Source organism: Gambusia affinis, linkage group LG22 (genome assembly GCF_019740435.1).
Source record: "Gambusia affinis linkage group LG22, SWU_Gaff_1.0, whole genome shotgun sequence".
In the NCBI taxonomy this organism is placed as follows: Eukaryota; Metazoa; Chordata; class Actinopteri; order Cyprinodontiformes; family Poeciliidae; genus Gambusia; species Gambusia affinis.
This window is the reverse complement of record NC_057889.1, coordinates 4,264,838-4,288,270: the sequence shown is the minus strand read 5'-3', so window position 1 is coordinate 4,288,270 and position 23,433 is coordinate 4,264,838. Positions and strand designations below refer to the sequence as shown.

The 23,433-nt window shown below is 37.8% G+C and overlaps 1 protein-coding gene across 13 annotated transcripts in view; it reads right to left on the bottom strand.

Annotated features, from left to right (window-relative positions):
* Positions 1-23,433, bottom strand: part of scara5 (scavenger receptor class A, member 5 (putative)) — a 72,050-nt gene that overhangs the window by 30,177 nt on the left and 18,440 nt on the right. For all 13 annotated transcript variants that reach the window (XM_044106207.1, XM_044106208.1, XM_044106203.1 and 10 more), the window contains 3 exons: positions 2,502-2,701; positions 1,237-1,415; positions 1,031-1,157 (listed from right to left, as the gene is read on the bottom strand). In XM_044106207.1, coding sequence (XP_043962142.1) covers positions 1,031-1,157; positions 1,237-1,415; positions 2,502-2,701 — 506 coding nt within the window. The remainder of the gene's footprint in view (positions 1-1,030; positions 1,158-1,236; positions 1,416-2,501; positions 2,702-23,433) is intronic.

The window sequence follows — 23,433 nt, the reverse complement described above, 5'->3', positions numbered from 1 at the left end:
CTCCAAGGCTTTTTCAGCAGAAGTTTCACTCCAAAAAACCCAAAATAAATTTTTTTAATTTTCCAGTTTCTAGTGCAAATATATCAGTGCACTTAAAATATGACCAAACTAACTTCCAAGTAATTTCCAGGAAGATATAGGAGCTTGTTTTAAGTCAATAAATCCCTAATACTGATGAAAAACTTATAGTTCCACTGGCGCTGTTACCTAGCAACACCAGCCAAGCCCGGCTTGTTACCTAGCAACCGAGTTCTAGTTCAACTGGCAGATTATTTAACTTGTATCAAGACATTTTTCACATTATAAAACAGGGCTGTCAAACTCATTTTCATTTTGGGCCATATCAAAAATCTGAATGCTCCTAAAAGGCCGGTTGTGCCAAAATAAATTGATAAAATCAATTAAAAAGTTAAAATATCAATAAATAGCTGTTCTTCCAAGATTTTGTGACTATTTTTTGCAATCAAAATTACAGATTTTGTGGTGCCAATTTAGAAATGTTTGTAAGGAATTTTCCTATTTCAGCTAATGTATGACGTTAAATGTGACGTTAATTGCTTGCCGTATAAATTACAGACTATGACTAACTTGACATCAAGTAAGACTGAGTCACTTAAACTCAATGTTTTTGAACAATTTTGAGAAAATTTGCAGTAAAATCAGATAAAAATGTGGCAATTTGTTGATTTTGTGTGAATTTTGCAGTTTTGTGAAAAACTGGAAGGACTTACTGATGTAATCTGGAGTGTAAAGGGCCACGTGAAAAACTGCAGCGGGCCAGATTTGGCCCCCGACCCTCGAGTTTGACTCATCTGCCAATGGAACTCGTACTTTTTTCATAAATAATAAAGAACTACTGACTTAAAACAAGCTTCTTTATCTTGCTGAAAAGTTACTTTTAAGTTAGTTTTGTCTTAAAAGTAACTTAAAGTAACTTAAATGTTTCAAGATATTTGAACTAGAAACTAGACCAAAAACACTTGGTAAGATTTTGTTTTCAACAATTATGAAGCTGTTTTTAATCTCCAACCTGCAGGTCTTTTATTTTAAGGTGATGAATGCTGATGTCGTTGGTGAAGGTGTGATTTACAGCTCCAACAGTCCAGTTGACTTCGTCCAGTTTCTCTCTGAGTCCATTCAAATGTCCTGACGCGTCCCTGAAACACAACCAGAAATGGTTAAGATTTGCCACCGTTTGACCTTTTAGTCGTCAGATTGTGGGATGTGAAGGGGAACCTCAGCAGGACGTCGTGGTCGCGGAGCCACCTGGAGGTCCGGGCCACGTCCACGCTCAGGACGGTCAGGTTCCTGCCAGCGGAGCTGCTGAAGGAGGACAGACGGTCGTCCAGCTGGACCAGGTAACCTTCTGACTGCAGAGAGTTCGCCTGGATGCTCCGCAGGTCGACCTCCAGACCCTGGAGGAGGAGGGAAGGAGGGATGAGACAAGATGGAGGGAAGGAGGGATGAGACAAGATGGAGGGAGGGCTTGATGAACTAATGGATGGACGGACGAACTAATGAATGGACGGATGAACCAATGGATGGATGAACTAATGGATGGACGGATGAACTAATGAATGGACGGATAAACCAATGGATGGATGAACTAATGGATGGACAGATGAACCAATGGATGGATTAACTAATGGATGGACGGATGAACTAATGGACGGCTGAACTAATGAATGGACGGATGAACCAATGGATGGATGAACTAATGGATGGACAGATGAACCAATGGATGGATTAACTAATGGATGGACGGATGAACTAATGGACGGATGAACTAATGAATGGACGGATGAACCAATGGATGGATGAACTAATGGATGGACGGATGAACTAATGGATGGACGGATGAACTAATGAATGGACGGATGAACCAATGGATGGATGAACTAATGGATGGACAGATGAACCAATGGATGGATTAACTAATGGATGGACGGATGAACTAATGGACGGCTGAACTAATGAATGGACGGATGAACCAATGGATGGATTAACTAATGGATGGACGGATGAACTAATGGACGGATGAACTAATGAATGGACGGATGAACCAATGGATGGATGAACTAATGGATGGACGGATGAACTAATGAATGGACGGATAAACCAATGGATGGATGAACTAATGGATGGACGGATGAACTAATGAATGGACGGATGAACCAATGGATGGATGAACTAATGGATGGACGGATGAACCAATGGACGGATGAACTAATGGATGGACGGATGAACCAATGGACGGATGAACTAATCTCTCTGATCACGTCTAAATATTTCTGCACGTCGATCAAAGTCCTAATTTAGCAACAACTCCTGGTTGTTATTGTTTCAGCTGAGATGAAGGAATTAATTTCACCCAGCCATCTAATCAATCAGTCAAATCGGATCAACCTTCTCTCTCCTGTCGGCTCTCTGACCGTTTCCTCACAGATCGTCTCTAACTTGTGGAACCGTCGGATCAGCACCAGGTGAGGCGTTTTTGTCACCTTGATGAGGATCTCCAGCCGCTGCAGCCAGCTGCTGTGGTTCTGGAAGAGGCTTTCCAGCTTCCAGATGTTTTCCAGCAGGTCGGCCTGCGTGGACGACTCGCCCAGCGTCTGCTGGAGGACGCTGGCGTGGTCCGACGTCCGAGTCACGTTCTCCGTCAGAACCTCCTGGCGCTGGGAGGAAACCTGGGACCGGGACACTGGGGAGAGGAAGAGAGAAGAAGAGAAACTGAGAATCTGTACAGAGGAACAGGAAGCAAACCATAAAATCAGGTTTAAACCGATGGATGGATGGATGGATGGATGGATTGATGGATGGATGGATGGATGAACAGATGGATGGATGAACAGATGGATGTCTGGAAGCGTCGTTGACCTTAAACTCTTAGAAATTTTTTAACAACTGTGTGGGAGCCACGGTAAAATCTCCAGGTTATTAATGCAAAGTTATAGAAACATAATCTGTACTTTACAGATTATGTAAGGAACAGATTCCTTACATAATCTGTAAGGAATCTTACATAATCTGTATGATTTCTTACACTGCAAAAACACAAAATCTCACCAAGTAATATTGGTCCAGTTTTTAGAGTAAATGTATTAGCACAATGGAAATAAGACAAAACTATCTTCAAAGTAATTTTTCAGAAAGATATAGAGGCTTGTTTAAAGTAAATAATTCCTTAATTTTGAACTAGTTGCACTGTCAGATAAATTAATTTATTACCTGGAGAAAATGTCCAATGGAACTGGAATGTTGTCATCAATAATAAGTATTTGATATATTTAATATTGAGTACTTAACTAGTCTCTATATCTTGTTGATAAGTTACTTTTAAATTAGTTTGTCTTATTTCAAGTTTACCAAGATATTTTCACTAAAAACTAGACCAAAATTACTTGGTAAGACTTTGAGTTTTTGTAGTGTGCTGCCAAAACATGCTTCTTCTTTCTCATATTTTATTTGTTTATTTAAGTTACAGCAAAGACAAACAAATACTAACAAACACTAATTATCAATACTGCCAATTTAAAAATGTCTATCTTTACACTGATTTTTTAAGTGCAATCGAAGGCAAAAGAACAATTTCATGTTACATTTTAATACAGAATTATTTCTTACACACATCCAACAAGGATATTACATTTAGCATCAATTTTGTTTTGCTAAACTCAACCTAAACTGGGATAGTGTTACAATTACTGGCAAAAAAATGACTGTTTTTACCAGTCTGAACCATTCTTTTATTGCCGCCACAGGCAGCGAGTCCACTGGGCCAATTTCACTAATTTTTGCTGATTTCATCATCAAAGAGCAATTGTTTCAGGCCAAGTTGTTATAAAAACCATGTGGTTGCTGCAATTTGTTAAGAGGCTGGAATTTCACGTCCCTGCAGATCCACAAAAAGCTGCATCCCCACAACTACGGCCACAAGAGCGTGAAGTTAGCATCACCCTCTCAAGGTTTTCACCCTGCGCTTCAGTAAAAGGTTTTCACTGTTCAGGCTGAAATAATCCAGGCCACATTTGGTAAGATGTTAACGTAGAAGGCATAAAATGTAGCGGTGAAACTTTAAAAGGAGTAAAATGTAAGTTCATAAACGTTTGTTTGAGTTTTGATGATCCCAAACACGAGTCAGCAACTTTATAATCTAAAGCAGCGGTGTCCAAACTGTGGCCCAGGGGCCATTTAAGGCCCTTGGAATGATATTGTGTGGTTTAAAACTGATACAAATTTGTTTCTTAAATTGAAAATGTTAAGTACACACAAAATATATGTGCATAATTAACTTTTATAATAAGTAGGACCACGTTAATCCGGAGAGTTCATTAAACTCTGCTAAATATAGCAAGTATTTGGAAAGAAAGTGACCCAAATCCTGCATTTAGTGACTGAGAACTAAGATTTGTTGAACTGAGAGTAAAAGAATGTGAAAACTACAAGCTTTTCTTTCAGAAAATGTGCAAAATCCTAATTAAGCACTGAGTAACAATAATAGTAACAAGGATTTAAAATGGTTTATTCATTCAACAGAACCTATAGCAAAAACTACCAAAAAAAAATAAAAAATGATGGAAACTCTTCAAATATCACCTTTATTAGGACAGTGAAAGTGACTCTGGTTGAAGAAAAAAAGGCTGAAAAATGGGACACACGACTAACAAAAGTCATTTTATGCAAGCCAATTGTGGATCTGTGGGATTGTAAAGTCCCTGTCTCCCATCTGCAGCCAAAACTCAGTTTTTGTTGACTGTTTTCCAAAGAGCACACACGGACAGTGAACTGGCTGCAACAATATCTTAACCACATTAGTTCTGTTTTCACAGCTCTGCGTTTTCTGAGGCCTCCTGTGAAGACTGCAAGCAGCAGGGGACAGTTTATCCATTGATGTATCAAATGTTAGGAGAGCGGGCCAAGCCAGCAGCTGGGCTTCAATGTGTCATGTGGATGGATCCAGAACTTTCTGCCCATTTCGCTTTGCAATAATTTTCCATCTAAAAAACCCGTTCACTTAACACCATTTGTTTCAAACGCTGACATCAAGCTACCAAACAATGTCTATCCTCTAATCGACCTTATTCACCAACAACAGATCAGATTAACAGACAAATATTCAGGTGACCTTTGACCTACATATTTTATGAAAAGCCTGTATGGCAAAAGAAAACCTACTTGGTCATTTTCAGCTGTGGGCATATTTCCACTAATCTGCTAAACGCAGAGCTAATTTTTCATTTAGCGCTTTGCTAACTTTGATAAAGTTTAGGACACTTTGCTCTTGCTTAAATAGTAATTTTTACTGATAAGTTTAAAGGTGATAGTTTATTGGACGTTTTTTTAAACTTTTATTTGAATAAAGTTCAACATCTGTGTTGAAGTTTTAAGAATTCTTCAAGTAGCTAGCATTAGCTTCCACTAAATACCGGGTTAATGTAGCACTTTAGCTTTAGCATTAGCAGAACTACACTGCAAAAACAAAAAATCTTACCAGGTGATTTTGGCCTACTTTCTAATGCAAATTTATTAATACATTTCAAATAAGACAAATAGTCATTTTTAAGCAAGACACAAAGGTTTGTTTTAAGAAAATAATTCCTTGTTATTGATGAAAAAGTACTTGTTGTGTTGGTAGATAAATTTGTAACACGGGAAAAATGTCTTGTTATGAAGTAGAACATTTTCATGGATAATAAGAAATCATTTACTTAAGCAAACCTCTATATCTTACTGAAAAATTACCTGCAAGTCAGTCTGTCTCATTTAAAGTCTACTAAAATATTTACACCAGAAACTAGACCAACAATAGTTGGTCAGATTTTGTTTTTTTTAATATTTATGAGCAATATTTTTGAGTAAGGGTAATATTTATGAATCGTGCTTTAGGATTAAAGCTTTTTATTTTTTAGAAACGGACTCAAGTTCTTTGAACCTTTACGGTCAAACCACAACAACAGAAATTGGTGGTCTCCAACAAAAACAACTCACTGTGTAGCCCCCAAAATAACCAAATATATATTTTATTAATCCACATCAGTGGCTTTATGACACTAAGCATATTAAACATATCTCATCTTAATATTTCTGATAAACTGATTCTGAAATGTTTTTTCATTTTAGAGTGCTTCCTTCTGCATTTTTTAAATAAACACCCGGGCTGAAGGGCACGGCATCTTTCAAAAGTACAAAACAAGAAGCAATTGTTCTCCTTGTTTATGTATTCATGTGTGGTTCATTTAGCTGAAGAAATAAGAGATCTGGATTTATTTCCACTTGTTTCCGTCCTAGTGGTATGCTACCCAGCACCACACACACGCACATGTTTGCGCAGCCATCTTTGTGGGGACTTTCCATTGACTTCCATTCATTTCTACAGCCTAAACTTTACCCTTAACCTTATCCTAACCCTAACCATTACATACCTAACCCTAACTAAAACTCAACCCTAACATTACATACCGAACCCCAACCCCATCCAAAACTCAATTCACACCTTAGTCCAAAACTTGACCCCTGACCCAAAACCAGCGCTTCCCCTTGTGCGGACCAGGCTTTGGTCCCCACAAAGAGCAGTTGGTCCCCACAACGTGGTATGTCAGGACAATGAACCCCACAAGGTATTAGAAACAAACAAACACACACACACACACGCACCCACACACACAAACAAACCTTAAACTGGGAGGATTTTAATCATGCCCTGGTTTGTTATGCTGCAAATCAACTACAGCTAATTTACATATTCTTACCTCAACACTCAAACCACAAAGTTTTACAAAGAAAAAAGCTTCTGGCCTTTTCGGTCTGGTTCCTGCCAATGTCAAACAACACACGCCCACGCACACACACGCACAGATCGTCTCACAGCGGCTAGCTGGTCAGTGTCCTGGTCAGGACATTAAAGGAGACAACCTGCATTCCTCTGTGGTGCCTTCATTCTTCTCTTTATCTTTTTGAGAGAGTGTGTCTCACCCTTTCTACATTTGTAATGCGACACATGCTTCCTTTTTAGGGTGAAAACATCCCCATAAAATCAGGTCAAAGGTTAACGTTTAGTGACAAAGATTTAAAGTCTTCACAAAGTGCAGGCCAGGGGGAGCCTGGAGTTCTACACATGGGCTAACTGTTTAATATTTCCAGGTCAAAGTCTTTAAAACCTTTCAGTGTATAAAATTTAAGACCAAAACAAAACAATAAACATATTGGACGATTGGAGGATCCTGCTGGTTCAGATGAGCTGGCAGCAGAAGTGAGCAAACATTGTCCATGCAGCCAGTATCTCTTGTTCAAAGTATCATGATACACCTTTATAAAGAGGTGATTCGAACAAGTCCTGCCGGTTAGAGGCCTGCAGGAAAAACTCGGGTCAGATGGGGAATCAGAATGAGTTATTGCTTAAAATCTTTAGAAATTACCCAACAACAGCAATGAATATCCCTTGTTGTTTACAGCTGCAACTCCGGAACACCCAGTGAGACAATAAAACAAAGGAACACCATGTTTCAAACAGTTTAAATGTAATTTTCCTTAGAGTTCATTGTGCTTTAAGCAAATATGGGGAATCTCTAGTTACAAAACATGTCAAGCTATATTATAAAACCAACACACAAAGCTAAGTATTATTGCCAGAATCCAGACTCTGGTTTCTTTTCGATGATGGAAGCACAAAAGGTTTTTGCGGCTGTATGATTTTTTAAACTTATACACAAATGCACAGACCACCTAAACAGGAATAAATACCACTGTAGCTGTTATTGGCCAGTTTGGACCGCCGTATCTCAAAACTGAGGAGAAGTTGAAAGGTTTTGCATTTCTGTTTAGTACGAACCTCGAAATGGGTGGTCTGCATAGCATGGATGTTCGGAAAATGTAAAGGAATGCTTTGAAAGCAAAAGCAACGAGATTAGAGAGCAGAAGGTGATACATTTTCTCTTCCCTTCTCCTCCTTTTGATGTTCACTCCACATGGACATGTTAGAGGAAATAAATCAGATCAGGTACAGATAGGGTGCTGACTTGACTCTCACCAGAACATTTGGTTGGAGTCATGTCAAAGCCCTTCAGTTGTCCAACTCAAACACACAAAGCTCCCACAAAATCCAGAACCAGCAGCTGTTTAATAGTCTTGTTTTTGGAGAACGTGGAAGGTGTTAAAACCTGGGGAGAATATGTGTTTCATGAAATAAATAAAATAAATTAAAATACAACTAGCTTAGACTCTGTAGCTGCCTTTGAACTAACCATAAAATTTCACAAATTGAAACTACGAAAATAAATTTTCTTAATGGAAACACGCCAATTTTGAAAAAACTCAATAAAACGTTTTTGTGCTAGGATGATGTGGTTTTTCAGCCGCATTGAAACATTTTTCACATCATACGAGTCACGTGATCAACAGCTGGATGTTACTACTGGTGAAAACAACAAAGAAGACTAGAGGAAGTAGTAAGAGGATGAAGTTTTTATTTTAATTCAGGCAACGTGCTGCTGGATCCACTAGAAGTCTCATAGCATGAGACACAGTTCATAAAGTTGAGTTGAATACATAGCTGTTCTGTAAAATGGCCGACTACAATTTCCCCAAAACATCGAGTATGTAGTCGTTAGCAACTCCAGTTGAGCTCCAGTACATTTGGTCGGTTTTACTGCCATTATGTGCTGTACAATGGCTGCTGGAAAAGACAAGAGTTTTGTTGTTGCTGCATTCTTGTTGGTTGTGCAGGAGGCTCTGCTAATGCTTTTCAAAGATGCATGTTTGTATGATTGGGCATCTGTTTGCAGCCATTTTTGTGTGCGAATGTAAACGTTGAGTAGGGAGGCTTGGAGAGCAGCAGATTACTTGGATTTAAAGTGACAGAGCCCTAAAACAGCTCACTCTGAAAGGTGCTAAAAAATAGACCAGACTAAATTCCCATTATCTAAAAATAATTTGGGGTATAAAATGTCATGAACATGTTTTGTATAACCCATATATACATCCATATCCATTCAAAGAAGAATAATAGGTCATCTTTAAGGTATTTTTAGTGCTTAAACTATTGAAATAAGAAGCTATAAGAGATTTTAGAAAGGAGGTCTCAAGTATTTTTGAAAGATAGCTATTTGGGGTGGCTGCAGTCTGCAAAACTAAAAGTTATCCATTGCAAAAATGACAACCTGAGTGCATCAAGAACAGAGCTGACACACCAATCCAGTGAAGAGAAAAGAAAATCTGAGAGAATATATGTTGCTGAGCTGATGACAGATGAAGAACAGGAGAAAAGGAGTAACACAAAACCAGGCAACACATGGGAAGATGAATGAGGGGTACGAGGTTGCCATAGTAACGCAGAAAAACCCTTGAAGTTTACTGAAAAAAACCATTAGATAAAACTTAACTTCCTAGGAAACCAAAAAGAGTACTCAACTCATATATTATTACAGCTTACTATTTAAATAAAGGAGAATAATCCATGGGCACTTGAGAGAAAAAAGCATTTATTTATATATATGTAGCGTAAAACAATAAAAACACTATTCTGCTCAAACCGAAGCACTTTTGTGGCCTGAACTCAACCACAGCCTGGGAGCCAAACTAAAGTGGTGTGCTCCTCCTGTCAACTTGAATACTGCTTTTAAGTGTGAGGCCTCATTCATTCACATGAATAAAAATGGAGTTACAAAAATGCATATTACCACATGAGGGTAAATATTTTAGGACTAAAATAGGAGGAAAAACCCAGCAAAACTTCACAATGACGGGTTTGAAGTCAACTTATTGTCATTGTCATTTCAGATTTAACTGGCTCTGTCTCTTTAAGACAGCTAAAACAACAGATGGTATAATTAGGACTGGACAACAAATCAATAATAATATATAGCGATAGTCACGTGATCAATCTTAATAGATAATACAGCTGATAGGATATTCAATAAATTTCTCGCAGCCAGCTAAGCAAGGTTGGTGGCTCTAACTCACTCGCTCTTTGGTTGCCTAGCAACAATATGTAACAAATAGTTTCAAGTTTCCCCCCCAAACTCCGGTTACCTAGCAACAACCTGTTGAATAACTGGAGCAGCAGCAGTTTAAAGTTTGTCCACTGTGCTTCATAATCGATTAAAAATGTAAAAAACTGTGAATAAAACAGGAAAGTTTTATACCATTAATATTGCAAAAAACAAATCAATAATTACTGATATCGACTGATATGAAATGGTTTTGGAGTTATACGTTTTTCAGACTTGGGTATAATCCAACCCAAAATTACAAAGCCATTCGGCGCGGGCTCCATAAATGACCAAACAGATGAAAACGATCCCACCAGTGAGAAGGGTGAGAAAATACCAACCTAAGGTTCAATAAAACAGCTGTTCCCGAAAGCTAAATATAGACACTGCGTTTTATACGATCCACTCTGTCGTATTTAATCAAGATCCTCTTTTCTAAAAAGATTTTATTTTAGCATCCGCCTTGTTTTAGCCAAACAGAAACGGACCAACATCCTCCGTGACTTTGAGGGAACGCCAGCAGCAGGAAGGAGGAAGCAGGGAAACAAAGAAGAAAGAGGCTTTTTGTGACCTGAGGATCTGAAAGCCTTTGCTGCGGGGAATGAGAATGAAATTACAGGATCTTAAAATTTGAGAGAGAACCACCTGCTTTGTTTGAGCTGGGATCAAAAGGCAGCCGACGTTTTATTTTAAATGGATCTCCAGCAGAAGGTTTAGTTCTCATGCTGCGTTACGTTCTAATGAAATATGTGAGAGATCCAGGCCGAAAGGGGAAGTGGAAGCTCAGAACAAATAATTCAATAATGAAATATAATAACCAGGCTGTAATAATCATCAGTTGGACAAGATGGAAAAACTCGGACATAAAGTCTTTTGTTAATATTTCCTGTTAAAGATGTCATTATTGTGACTTTTTATTACAAAATGTAGTTAATTTTCAATCTTGGTGTGTTTTTGTGCACATCAGTAGCAAGAAGAAAAGAAACATATTACATGTTTATGTGTTTGTTTTTTAAATCCTGCCTGAAACCACAAAAAAACAGAGTAAGCTGCAGTAAACTGCCGTCGTTAATGCTGAGTATGAGCAAACATTCCTAATTTTGCTTCACTTTGTGGCACTATTGGGTTTTCTTAAGGAAACACTACATATATTTGCAATACTATATCTATTATGTTGTATCTTAAATGCTTTCAGATGTAAATTATATTGTTAAAAACCCAGATTTTCAATTTTCCGTCCGGGGAAAGATTGTAAAATTAAATCACACCGTCTTTTGTTGCAATACAAGAAGTTATAATCATTTCAATACATTTTTATAGTTATTTTACATTTAGTAAGTCTAGTTTTGATAAACCTAAGGCCTTATTGCGTTACATAGCCTTATTTTGGCTGTTTAGATAACAAAAATTGCAACATTTGTTACATTTTTCAGCTGCTGTGAGTTAAATGAACCAAACCCTTTGAGCAAGCTGTTCACCTCCTGGCCTGTGGGGGGCGCTGCACCAAAAGAAACAACATGAGAAACTCTGTAAAACACTGAATGTGACTTCATTATTCATGTAATGCTAACAAAAATAGAGTGATGTCAGATTTTAGCGATTTTAGTCTTGTCTTTTTTAAAAACGCGAGTGATTTCTCTGCTAGCGATAAACTTATGGTTCATTCACAGAAAACACGATTTGAGAGTCAGGAGTGTCTGGTTTATATTCAATGGGCGTCGAGGGCTTTGGCGCCGTGTTTTGCACGTCAAGCGCTGCGCGATTGAAGCATTTTGAGCGTTTGACACGCATCCGACGTTGGAGTTGAAAAATCTGAACTTTCGCTGCTCAACGCGAAGCGTCAACCAATCAGAGACACGCTGCTATGTGACGTAGTGGCGGCTGTAGCTGGTGTCCTGCCAGGAGATGCAGGCACCGATGCCAGTTATCGGGTCATCAACTGGGCTCGAAGGAGACGAAAACGGCGCTGAGTCCGACCCTCGTCAGCGCCCAGCTAGCTTGTGAAACTCACAAAACCTCTGAACTATCTGGTAAAATCAAACACGTCCCCAGCAGCCACTTTCTATTGATTTCAGTAAATAAAACCTAAACACTCTCAATATGTCAAAGAAACAGGGAGAGTGGAAAAAAGGCAGACTTCAAGGCGCATCGAGCCATTATCAGTTGTCACAATTGTTTGTTCAATAGAAATTGAACATCAATGTTTACCAAAGACATCTAAGCCTCTGTTATGATTGCAGAAGCTTTCACTACATAATATTTTGGTGCCACTTTCTCAACTTCATCGGCCGTAGCACCAACAGACCGGAAAAGGAAAACAACGGCTCCTCTGAACGGTCGCCCAGAGCGATTTGGACGCGTCTGACATACATCTAGGTAAAATGTCAAGCGTCTGACTTCAAAGTGCACACGTCCGATGACACGAACTTGAATCATCGGACGTGTTTTCGGTGCATTCAGTGTGAACGCAGCGTTAGGGTTTGTTTTGGTTGTATTTACCCAGAATGCACTGCAAACAAACTAGACTTAATCAAAGTTGTCTAACCACGGGTTTGGATGCCTCCTATGACGGAAAATGAAAACAATGAAAAGAAGCAACTTCTTCAGAAAACAAGGCATCATGAGGCGAGTGGGTGGGAGTGTGGCGTATGTTTTATGGGGAACAAGCTCCTAATTCTGAAAAACCACAAATGGCTTTCATGCTGCCATCATCCAAACACATGTGTGATGAGCATCACTTCTGGCAATATTCTCTGGATGTTCACCACTAATCCCCACTATGAAGCTAAATGTGAGGAGAAGTCAACAAGCTATTAGGCATCTACGTTTGTTGTATTTCTCAGAAATAAGGACAGAATCTCACACAAATCACATGTTTGGCTTGAGGTCGTGAACCCACATCTATACGTCTACGCCTGCGGCCTCCTAACACAAAACCGCTGGTAAGCGTTAGTGCAAAGTCATGGTTGCTCACATCTGACCCAGATCTGCAGCTCCACGCAACATTTCTACATAAACGCATCGTCCAAGCTTACTCTTAAAGAACAACAACATCCCGTTTCACTTTCTGGAAAATGGGTGGATTAATGTAAAACGTTTAAAACTCTCTCTGGTTTGGTTGTCGTGTGTTTTAAGGAGGATGATTTTGTGGAGGGTGAGGCCAGCTGTAACTGAACTGCAGGAATGTCTGGGTTAAGTGACAGCAGAGCGAAGCGGCGCTGTTTGCTTGACTTCCAGGCGTGGATGACTTAGTAGATCACGTGCAAAAACACGAAGCCTTAATAAGTATTTTGGTGCTTCTAGTGCAAATATCTCTGTACACTTAAAATAAGACTTTTCAGCAAGATGTAAGATCTTGTTTTAAGAAACATCTTTTTGATATCCGTAAAAATGAAATTACTAGTTCCACTGGGAGAGTATTTCACTTAGGAAACATTTTTCCATGTTATAAAGAAATAATCTGCCAAGGGAACGAGAACGTTTTCATCAGGAAGGAATTATTGACTTAAAACAAGCTCATATTTCTTACTTGTAAATTACTTATGGAGTATTTCAAGTGTACCGAGATATTTCCAATAGAACTAGACCAAAAATTGATTTTGTGTTTTTGCAGTGTATGATATCTGTTTTCTGAAAACTAGAATTTGTTCTCAATCAACTTACGTGGTTGAATTAAAAATAAAACATAAAAAGAAGTGATCTATTTTATTTTCATCGTAGATGGAATCAAATCTTTCTGTTGACTTTTTTGCTCCCAAATCTGCTTTTAGTTACATTATTAAAACTTGTTGTGTTTTCAAGTAAAGAATGACCTGAATTATGTTTTTATTGCTGAGAATTGACTCATATAACTAAAATATTGGCTTCAAATAAGCTCAGATTTTGCTGAAAAGTTACTTTTAAGTTAATTTTGCCTCATTTCAAGTGTACTGAGATATTTTGATCGGAAACTAAACCAAAAATACTTGGTAATTTTCCAACGTGACTGAGATAAATGGATCATTAAATGTTTTTCTTGTTAAGAACGTTAATAATTCTCCCTCATATTACAGATTTTCTGTAAAATAAAGTGGATTTCATTTTGATTTTGATGCACAAATTCCAGTAATTTAAAAGTAAAATGAAATAATTTATCTCTATTACAGGTAAACATTGTACAGTTGTATTTCTAAATATTACATGATTTATAAGGAAGCTAGTTACAAGTTTACTGCAAAGCATAAAAACTACCAATATTAATAATTATAATGATTATATTCTTAGGTTCCTTCCAAAGCATCAGAGATACTGATCCCAGTGTCAGAAAGGAAATAAGCTTCAAACATTTGTTTTACATTTCAAACCTGCAGACATCTCAAATTCATCTCCACAGCGTCGTTCTGCAGTTTAAGACGCGCCATATGTGGTTAAATTCCTCACGTTTCTAAAGCGTGTTTATCCAAACATGCTGGAAACCACAAACAATTCCCCTCTGGAGAGCCAGCGCTCGTAATTTTCACTTTGCATGACTTCATTGAGCCGCTGGACCACAAATTAACCAGATCAAACTCCTGCTGTGTGTTTGTGTGTGTGCACTGGAGTCTGCTGCTGCTTAATTAGACTACTAGTAAAGCAGAAAGACAGACAGAGAGGAGTTTTATTTGGATGCCTGCTATTGTGTGCTGACATCCCTGGAGCTCTAAATCCGCCTTCCCCTCCCCTGGATGCAGATTAATAAACTCTCCGCAGTCGTTTGTGGAAAGCTGCATCGCTGCTTTTATTTGATTATTTACGCACTGATCATGTCTGATCAAAGTTCTGCATGTTTACAAAATAAATTCTGCTGAACTTTACACATTTATCAACCTTCTTTAAAAAGAAGTCAAAGAATTTATTTAGATGTTTTTCAATTTGACACATTGCAAAAACAAAATGCTATCAAGTGTTTTTGGTCGAGTTTCTGGTACAAATATTTAACTTTAAATAAGACAAAACTAACAAGTACATTTTCAACAAAAATAGAACCTTGTTTTAAGTCAATAATCCTTCCACTGGCACACTATTTCACTTACAAAAATGTCTTGGCAATAATCTACCAGTGGAGCTAGTCATTTTATTTTTATTGATATTAAGGAATAATTTTTTTTAAAACAAGATCTTACATCTTGCTGAAAAGTCTTATTTTAAGTGTACAAAGATATTTGCACCAGAATCTAGACTGAGAAGCTCGTTTCACGTGTTTTGAACCATTTGGAGCGTTTGATTTGTCAGACTCAAAGGCCGGCAATGGAAAACAACAGCCAGAGTGATTTTGCGGCGTTTGACGCGCCTCCACATATGGTGCGTTTACACCAAACACGTTATGCGCGTCAAAAATGCCTCCGACGCTTCAGGTTCGACGCATGTGCACTTTGAATGCAGCCGCTTGGTGGTGCAGACACACCAAACACGTTCTGATCGTCTGGTTTACATTCAAAGTCTATTTGGAGGCGTATCAGAATCGTTCAGGCCGTTGTTTTCCGTTGACGAACTATTTGGAGGACGTGTCAAACGCTCCAAATCGCACCATGCTGGATGCGTGTAAACCAGACGTGTCTGATGCGAGAAACGCAATCAGTGTGAACGCACCACTGAACGTGCACATGCATCGAACTTGAAGCGTTGGACGAGTTTTTGACCCGCGAAACATGTTTGGTGTGAACGCACTTTAAGCTGCTGCACAAATAAAAACAGTAAAATGTGAATGATACATCTAACTCTTGACAAGCAAAACATGAAATGTGGTGAAATAAGAACTAGAAACAAGAAACCCTCACAGTTTCAGTCATTTTATGATCATAAATTTGATTTAGAAACATTGTTCTGGTTTTCAAGGGAAAAATCAAGCAGAACTTTGAAGCGGTCCAAATCTTTCATGTGCATGTAAAGAGTCTTTGTTCAAAAATCCGCCCTTGATATTTACGCTTTGACCCAAACTGAGGTTTGATCCACGTGATGCTTAAAAAAGCTGCAGAATTTCTTAATAAAATTAATCTGAATTGCTGCTTTTAAGTGTCAAAAACATTTTTAGACAGAAGAAGCTGCAAGTAGGACAGAAAACATACTTCATTCTGAGAGTTATGGATATTAAACTTTGGTTCCTATTATTGCAAAGTGTCAAACTTTCAGTCCGGGTGTGAAAACAGAAAAATTTGAAGAAAAGGTCCAATTAGTCTTGACATGTTAATGGCCTGAGCCTGACTTTCTAAGTGAAGCTGTCTGCTGACTTTGGGGACCCCTCTTGTCCTCGCTGTCTATTCTTTTTATTTTTTTATTTTCCTGTGTGTTTGAGTGTGTGCTCTTACTGGGACGGACTCCCACCAGGAATGCTGGACCAAGTCCAAACTCTTTTCTTCAGAAAGAATCACTGGCAGAGTGCAGAGACTCATTAGAAAGGGCTTTATGTTCTCAGAGTCACTTTAGGGGCCCCGGGGCCGAGTGTACGTGTGGCATACATCTCTGTAAAACATATGCATGTGTGTGTGAGAGTGTGTGTGAGCATTATTACTGCGTACTGAAGACAGTAACCTGACAACCAGAGTACCCAAAAGGTAAGAGTAGTAAAACTTTAGCATATTTTTACTCAAGTAAAAGTAAAAGGTAGCGATCCAAGAAAGTACTGAAGAGTAAAAAAGTATTTGGTTAAAAGTAACTATTCAAACTATAAATGATCTAATAGTTAAAAATATAAAGTTAAGTACAAATTTTGGTGTTTTGAAAAAGAAATTATATTCTTTTAAGTAACAAAAAAAAAAATAAAATCATGTAAAACAATATTTTTCCAAATTAATTTCTTTCAACAGAAAACGTTTAAAACTTTAAAACTGGTGGATTTTTGGTGAAAACATGTTTGTTTTTCATTCAGTGGGTAGAAAATCCAGAAATTTTACTCAAGAAAAAGTAGAAATACTTCATAGTAAAATTTATAATAAAATAAATTCTCCTAAAAGTACTTTTTTTTCTTCAAAAGGTTACTCCAGTAAATGTAACTAGTTACAACTCAGATATCTGTTTAATAGAGGAACTGTAACTAAATGATGATCTGGTTAAACCTTCAGCAGATTTTATTTTATCGACTCCAGTTGAATATAATTTTTGCTGAAGATCCAGTTTTATTTTTATGTTTTTGTTTAAAATCCTCATTCTGTTTTCATAAAAACAGCCTTTTATCCCGTTCTCAGAAATTTGTTCATACTAGAGAAAAATAAGTTTTTTCCCCCAAAGAAAAAGTTACTCCAGTAAATATAATTGAGTAAAAGTAACTAGTTACAACCCAAATCTGTTGACAGCAATAACAAAAATTACAAATGTGTATCATTTTAAGGTATTTAAACAATAAGTTTTTTACTCTGGACTTTCGTCTCTGGGTGACGTTTGTTTGAAATATGAACGTTGTTTCCTTGTCAAACATGAGAACATGAGAAAAACCTCTTATTGTTTTCATACTTATGATCTATAAGACGTTTGAAGTCTGGCTTTATGTTGTTAGGAGGGGCACTTTGTGGTGCCACATTTACCCTAAGAAAGATTTTCCTCAGGCAAACCTATCATCACACATGTGGTATACATTCAAGTCCGTTTTTCTCCCTCCTCCTTGTGTCATGTAGACATTTCTTAAATAAGTAATCTAAAGCTTGTGGCTGATCTAAAAAAAAACCTCAAAAATCTGACATTGTTTTCCCAACGGCCTCTGATGTCACTTTCCTCCACATGTCAGGTGGACATGACGTGTTTCTACTGGAGGAAAAGTAAGCACTCCAGCAAAAATACCATCAGCAGGGCTGCAAAAGAAAATACAGGCAGAGTCATCTAAAGTTGATGCAAGTTTGCACATTTAAATGAGAAAAAATATATTTTAAAATGAACAGAAGAATCAAGGTGAAGCTCAGCTGGGGTTTTTATCATTTATGTTATAAAATATGTTCTGTTTGGTGTTATATAATCTATGCATGAATCTAAAATCTATCAGAAATACAATATATTGCCAAAAGTATTCACTTTTTAACCTATAAACACTTAGAAACTTCTAAAATTATGTTGCACTTTTCTTTCTCTTCACATCTGATCGGTCTCAAATCGATTTGGTTCAATTTGGGACCAAAATTGCAACATTTGTTACATTTTCAGCCGCTGAGGTTCAAAACTTTTTCCCCTCCTCGCCTGTGGTGGCGCTGCACCAAGAACTACTGAAGGAAACAACATGAAAGCGTTTGAGGAAGACACTGAGCACAACTTCCTTCTTTACAAAATATAAACACAAATAGAGAAACGTCACATTTAGTGGATGTTTGATTTCTCCTTTGTTCTTGGTAAAAGACAGTGAGCCATTTCTCCCGCTATTGCTAAACTCACACACTTGTTTTAGTTGCATTTACCCAGAATTCCCTGCACTGTAGTTTACTTCCTGGTTCTGGAGTGACCTCTGGTCTGCTAAGCTTTAAAACCATAGTTTGCTACGACCGGACTGAGATCTAGTGTTGTAGACGGGCTAAAGTTTGTTATTTCTTTTTTTGTTTCAGTTTGGTTCACACATCCCCAAACAAGGCAGACCTTCTAGAAAAACGAGCTAGGGTTTGATTAAAGTGGACTAAACAAGGCTGGTGTGAATGCAGCCTTAGACAGCTTTAGTGTTTTTGGTACGGCGTGATGTTTGGGAAACCATGTGAGGTCAGACGCTAATGTTGGACGAGGAGGCCTGCCTCACCGTGTCCGCTCTAATTCATCCCAAAGGTTTTCTGATTGTTTGAATTCAGGACTCTGTGCAGGTCAATCAAGTTCTTCCACACCAAACTATAGACCTTCCTTTGTGTGCTGGTGAACCATCATGTTGGAACAGGAAGTGAACATCCCCAACTGCGCGAACTGAAATTTGCTGTCTTACTTTATCAGTCACTTCCAGTTTATTGTAATTATTACATAAAATGTCATAACTTTTAAATATGAGTGAATACCTTTGGAAATATAACACATCTACTTTATGAATTCACAAGCAATTAAATAATTTCAACATATAAAACAAAATTTGTAGCTAGTTTTCTAGTTGCCATATAATTTCAGTGTTCATAAAACCAAACTTCTATTGTTCATTGTTCCATGACACTGAAATAAATCTACTGTTGGCCAAAGGGAAATTAAGCTTCAGCCAGAAGAGATGATGGTGGCCATTTGTGATAACAATAGCAACATCAATCAACCAAAATCCACCAAGGCTTCCTGAAAACAAAGCGACCATTAATTATTTTCACATGGCAATATGACTCCAATGACTCTCACCTATGGCACCACCGTTTTAAAACTTCACAGTTTAACGGAAGAATTATTAACCTGCCATCAGGTTTTCCAGCAATTAAATGTGAAAGGAAAAGGGCATCACAAAGCCAAACCTGTGAGCTGTACGTTTTCTGTGACTGGAAAACATGACTCAGCTGCACCTACAGAGAGCCGTAGATTCATGTTTCAGGATCCGCAGCAGCTTTTCCACTGTAGAGAACCACTTAATGGCTACAGGTGAAGAATTCAAACTCTCCTCATAAAGGTCCTCCGCTGCTACGTCGAAATACATCAATACTTTTGAATTTTGAGGGAACGTTAAAGGGGATCTATTGAGAAAGAAATCACACTTTGCTCGTTTTTATACTTCCAACTGCTTCTAAAGGCAGTTCAAGTGTTTAACAAAAGACACCCAGCTGTTTGCTGGTGCCTGGGAAATGAGCCGTTTCAAAAACCTCCTGATTGTTGAGTCACAATCGACGGGCATTTAACCGTTGCCTAGCAACCCAAGTGGTCAGCTGGTTTTACTGCTCTATGCACTGTACAATGGCTGCTGGTGTGAGTTTGCTGTTGACTTACTATCCAGAAACCACTTACTGCATTTTTGTTGGTTGTGCAGGAGGCTCCACTAATGCTTTTCAAAGATGTATGGTTGTATAATTATGCATCTGTTTGCAGCTACTGTAAACATTGAGTTGGGGGAGTGTGGCCAATAGTAGATTATTAGGATTTAAAGTGACAGAATCCTGACCTGTTGAAGAAAGTATCTGTACTAATATGTTATTGTGATGCATTTCCATTAATTATTAGCTTAATCTTGTAGCTAAAACCTCCATTAAACATGTTTAAACTTCCTGGCAGCTCTTCCACAAGAGCTGCCAGTTAACTTTCTCCTGTTAACTGTGTGTGTTTAGTTTTTTTACACATCCTGTCATTACAAAACCTGACTTAACAAGTTATTTGAAGCAGTATTTTGCCAAAAATGTTCTCAAAGCCTCTTAATTCTTTGCACATGGAATAGATAAAAATAGTAACTCCTGGTAATAAACTTTCAGGTCTTCTTTTAACAACATCCACTGTCTAATAAGGGGAATAAAATGTTTCTGATTAACATATTTGGATCTTAAGTGTTGCTAATTTTAATTTAAGAGATTTTGTGCCATGAGAATCAACCGCACCAATAGACTCGTGGCATTCATAACTAAAAAGAAAACAGAGGTTAAAATGTTTTACACTGCTTAGAGCGACCAGATAACAGGAAAATCCACAACAGGAGTGAAGACTTGAACTTAAAAACATTCAATAAAGTTGGCACAAATTTAGGTTACAAATTTATAACGCTTGTGGATTACTCTGCTAATTTTAAGACTTATTACAGTGCATAAATTATTTTGGTCAAAATACAAATGGTATTTTGACATTTCCATCAACTAGTTTTCAACTTACTGGTGTAAATGTAAAGTTGGAGGCAGAAAAGTTGGAAACTTTTAAGCTGAAAGCAGCTGAAATAGTAGTCAATCACATTTATGGCGTTCAAAGCAAAGCAGGAAAATTACTTTTTCTGTAAGTTGACTGCACATGAAAAAACACTGAAATACACAATCAACAAGTCCTATCAAAACAGAGAGTAATCAGGTTGAAATAATCAGATAATTCAGGAAGGCTAACCTTTCAGAGCTGCAGTTGTGATAAAATACTTATTGCTTTATTGAAAACAACAACAATAAGAGAGACAACAGCATCCTAAACGTCATTTCTGAGAGAGCTGATTGATTTAAAGTAATACATTGTCTCACTTAAAGCTTTTCAAGGTTATAAAACGGTTTAAATTCAGCAGAACCTCAGAGGGATGAAGTTATTATTGTCATTCAAAGTAACAAAATTTTGTCAAACATATCCATTACTTATTGCAAATAACTGAACAACTTTGGATTTGATCATGTATGATGCATCCAGGAATCCGTCAAACTTAACTTGAACCAGACCGAGCACTAAAGTTGAACGTCACGCTTCTCTTTGGGCTTCCAGAGACTGAAACTCTGTATTTTCTTAAAATAATAAACTGCATTTTGATGTTTGTGACTCAGAAACAAAAACTCATCCAAAGCTTTCTCCAAAAGGCCACGTCGAGTTGATAAAAACAGAAAAGTTTTCCTTCGTTTCTAAAGAACCTCAGAAACAAGAGTTACAAGCTTTCTACAGAAATAAACCTGCAGACTGAGAATGGACAGATGCAGCTTCATGATGAGGGAATAAAGGATCCTTTGATTCTTTCATCTTTATTTTTACATTTCTCTGTCTATCCAACACTAACACTTGGGATCAGATGTGCTGATGCAGATGAAATTTACATCATAAATTTCAGGCTGTCTCCAGCCTAAAATCAGTCTATAACCTCTTTAAAAAAATCTAATCAGTGAGCCTGAATGAGCTAAAAGGGAGGCCAAGAAGGCAGCGTAAGGGCTGGAAAGGAGGCAGGATGTGAAGGCATGGAGCTGAGTGCTTCACCTCTGAACACTGGTGTGTTTGAATAAGTGTGTGTGTACGGCGCAGTGGGCCTCCGGCGCAGCTACTCTGGAGCCACTTAGGTTTTGGATGGCAGGTATTTAATTTGGGAAAAGCCTGGCTGGGCCGCTTTTCTAAAACAGGCTCAACGAGAAAAGCCTTAAAGGGGCAGTAAGATGCGTTTTCCAGGCACATAGTGCCATTTTATAACGCAACCAAGTAAATATGTCACCTTCAGTGGTTATAAAAATGTTATATGTATCAAATCCGATTTAAAATTTTACTTCCTGATTTAACTCCTTGAAACTGGGCCTCTGCAGGGCTGGGCGATATGGACTTAAAACTTTTCATAAAGATAAAAGTGACATTACTTTGTTTTTGGGTGAATGTAAGGATGTGAAAGTATGACACGACAGTAACAGCCACACTAACACAAATAATGCTCTTGGAAAACATTTGTAACACACTTCTTTCACATTAAACTTTTCTGATTTATATCACCAAACTGCTCATAATAACTGAATTTAATCACATTTTCAAATGTATTCATAGTTTCATTGGACAAACAGTGGAGAAAATAGTAAAATTATCAGTTTTAGAAATTATTGTGTCAACTATAAATCAAAATTCTTGCCATGTCAAGAAATAAATGGCCGCCCCAAGGCCTCTGTCTCTTTAAGAAAGTCCTGCTCTTTCTGAAGCTCCGCCTTCACAATGTCATCACAACATGGCTCTTCTATTAACCCTTTAACAACAATTTCCCTGAGAAGTAACTCATATGAGCTCAGCAGTTCCACCAGGTGTTTGCCAATTGCTGCTGGCTAGTCTGAAGGAGCAGAGAGGGGGAGGAGCTATGCCTCAAAGGCGGAGCGAGGTCCAGCCAGGCATTTTGGAGAGCTGATTGGTTCCCATAGAGATTATAGGATTTCTCAAATATGCATGAAAGAATCAAAGCAGGTTTGTTTTTGATGAGAAAATAACATAAAAACATGAAGCCAAGACCAAAAACATCAATTTTACTCAATACAGATTATTACTGAAATAAGGATTAATGCAAATGTTTGATTCTTCCACCATCATGCAGGCCTGAAGGCAACATGTTTTCAGATTTTCCCCCTATCAGCCTGCCTGTGTGTTTTATAATGGAAGAACCAATAAGGAGGCCACAGTGGGTTTTGCAGAATCAGAACCGTTGAGTCCGATTCTCCTCCAGAGTTGTTCTCATTTGGCGTCTCATTCCAGGGATTTTTCTTTTTTTAAATCAATCCAAAAGCGATGCATTATCGGCTCTGATGAAATGGGAATTTATTACCAGACTGAGTGATATGAAATAACAACAGCTAATTCTAATATCCATAACCCAGCATGTCCAAATTTCCACTGCAGAGTTTTGATCTTTTTGGGCCAATAACACAGATGTGATATTTGAAGGGAAAACTTCTTCCAACTCTAGCTTTTTGAAACAAAATGTTTGTTTGGATAGTAAGCGAATGACTAACCTGCTTTGTTACATGATGTGCAGCCCTGATGGAAAGTTTTCACACTCAGTGTTTCCACTAAATGTTGACTTCCAGAGTTGTGTTAACAAGTCTTCATTTATTGTTTTTGTCATCAATCTAAAAACAATTCTTCTACAAACAAAACAAAGGAAAAC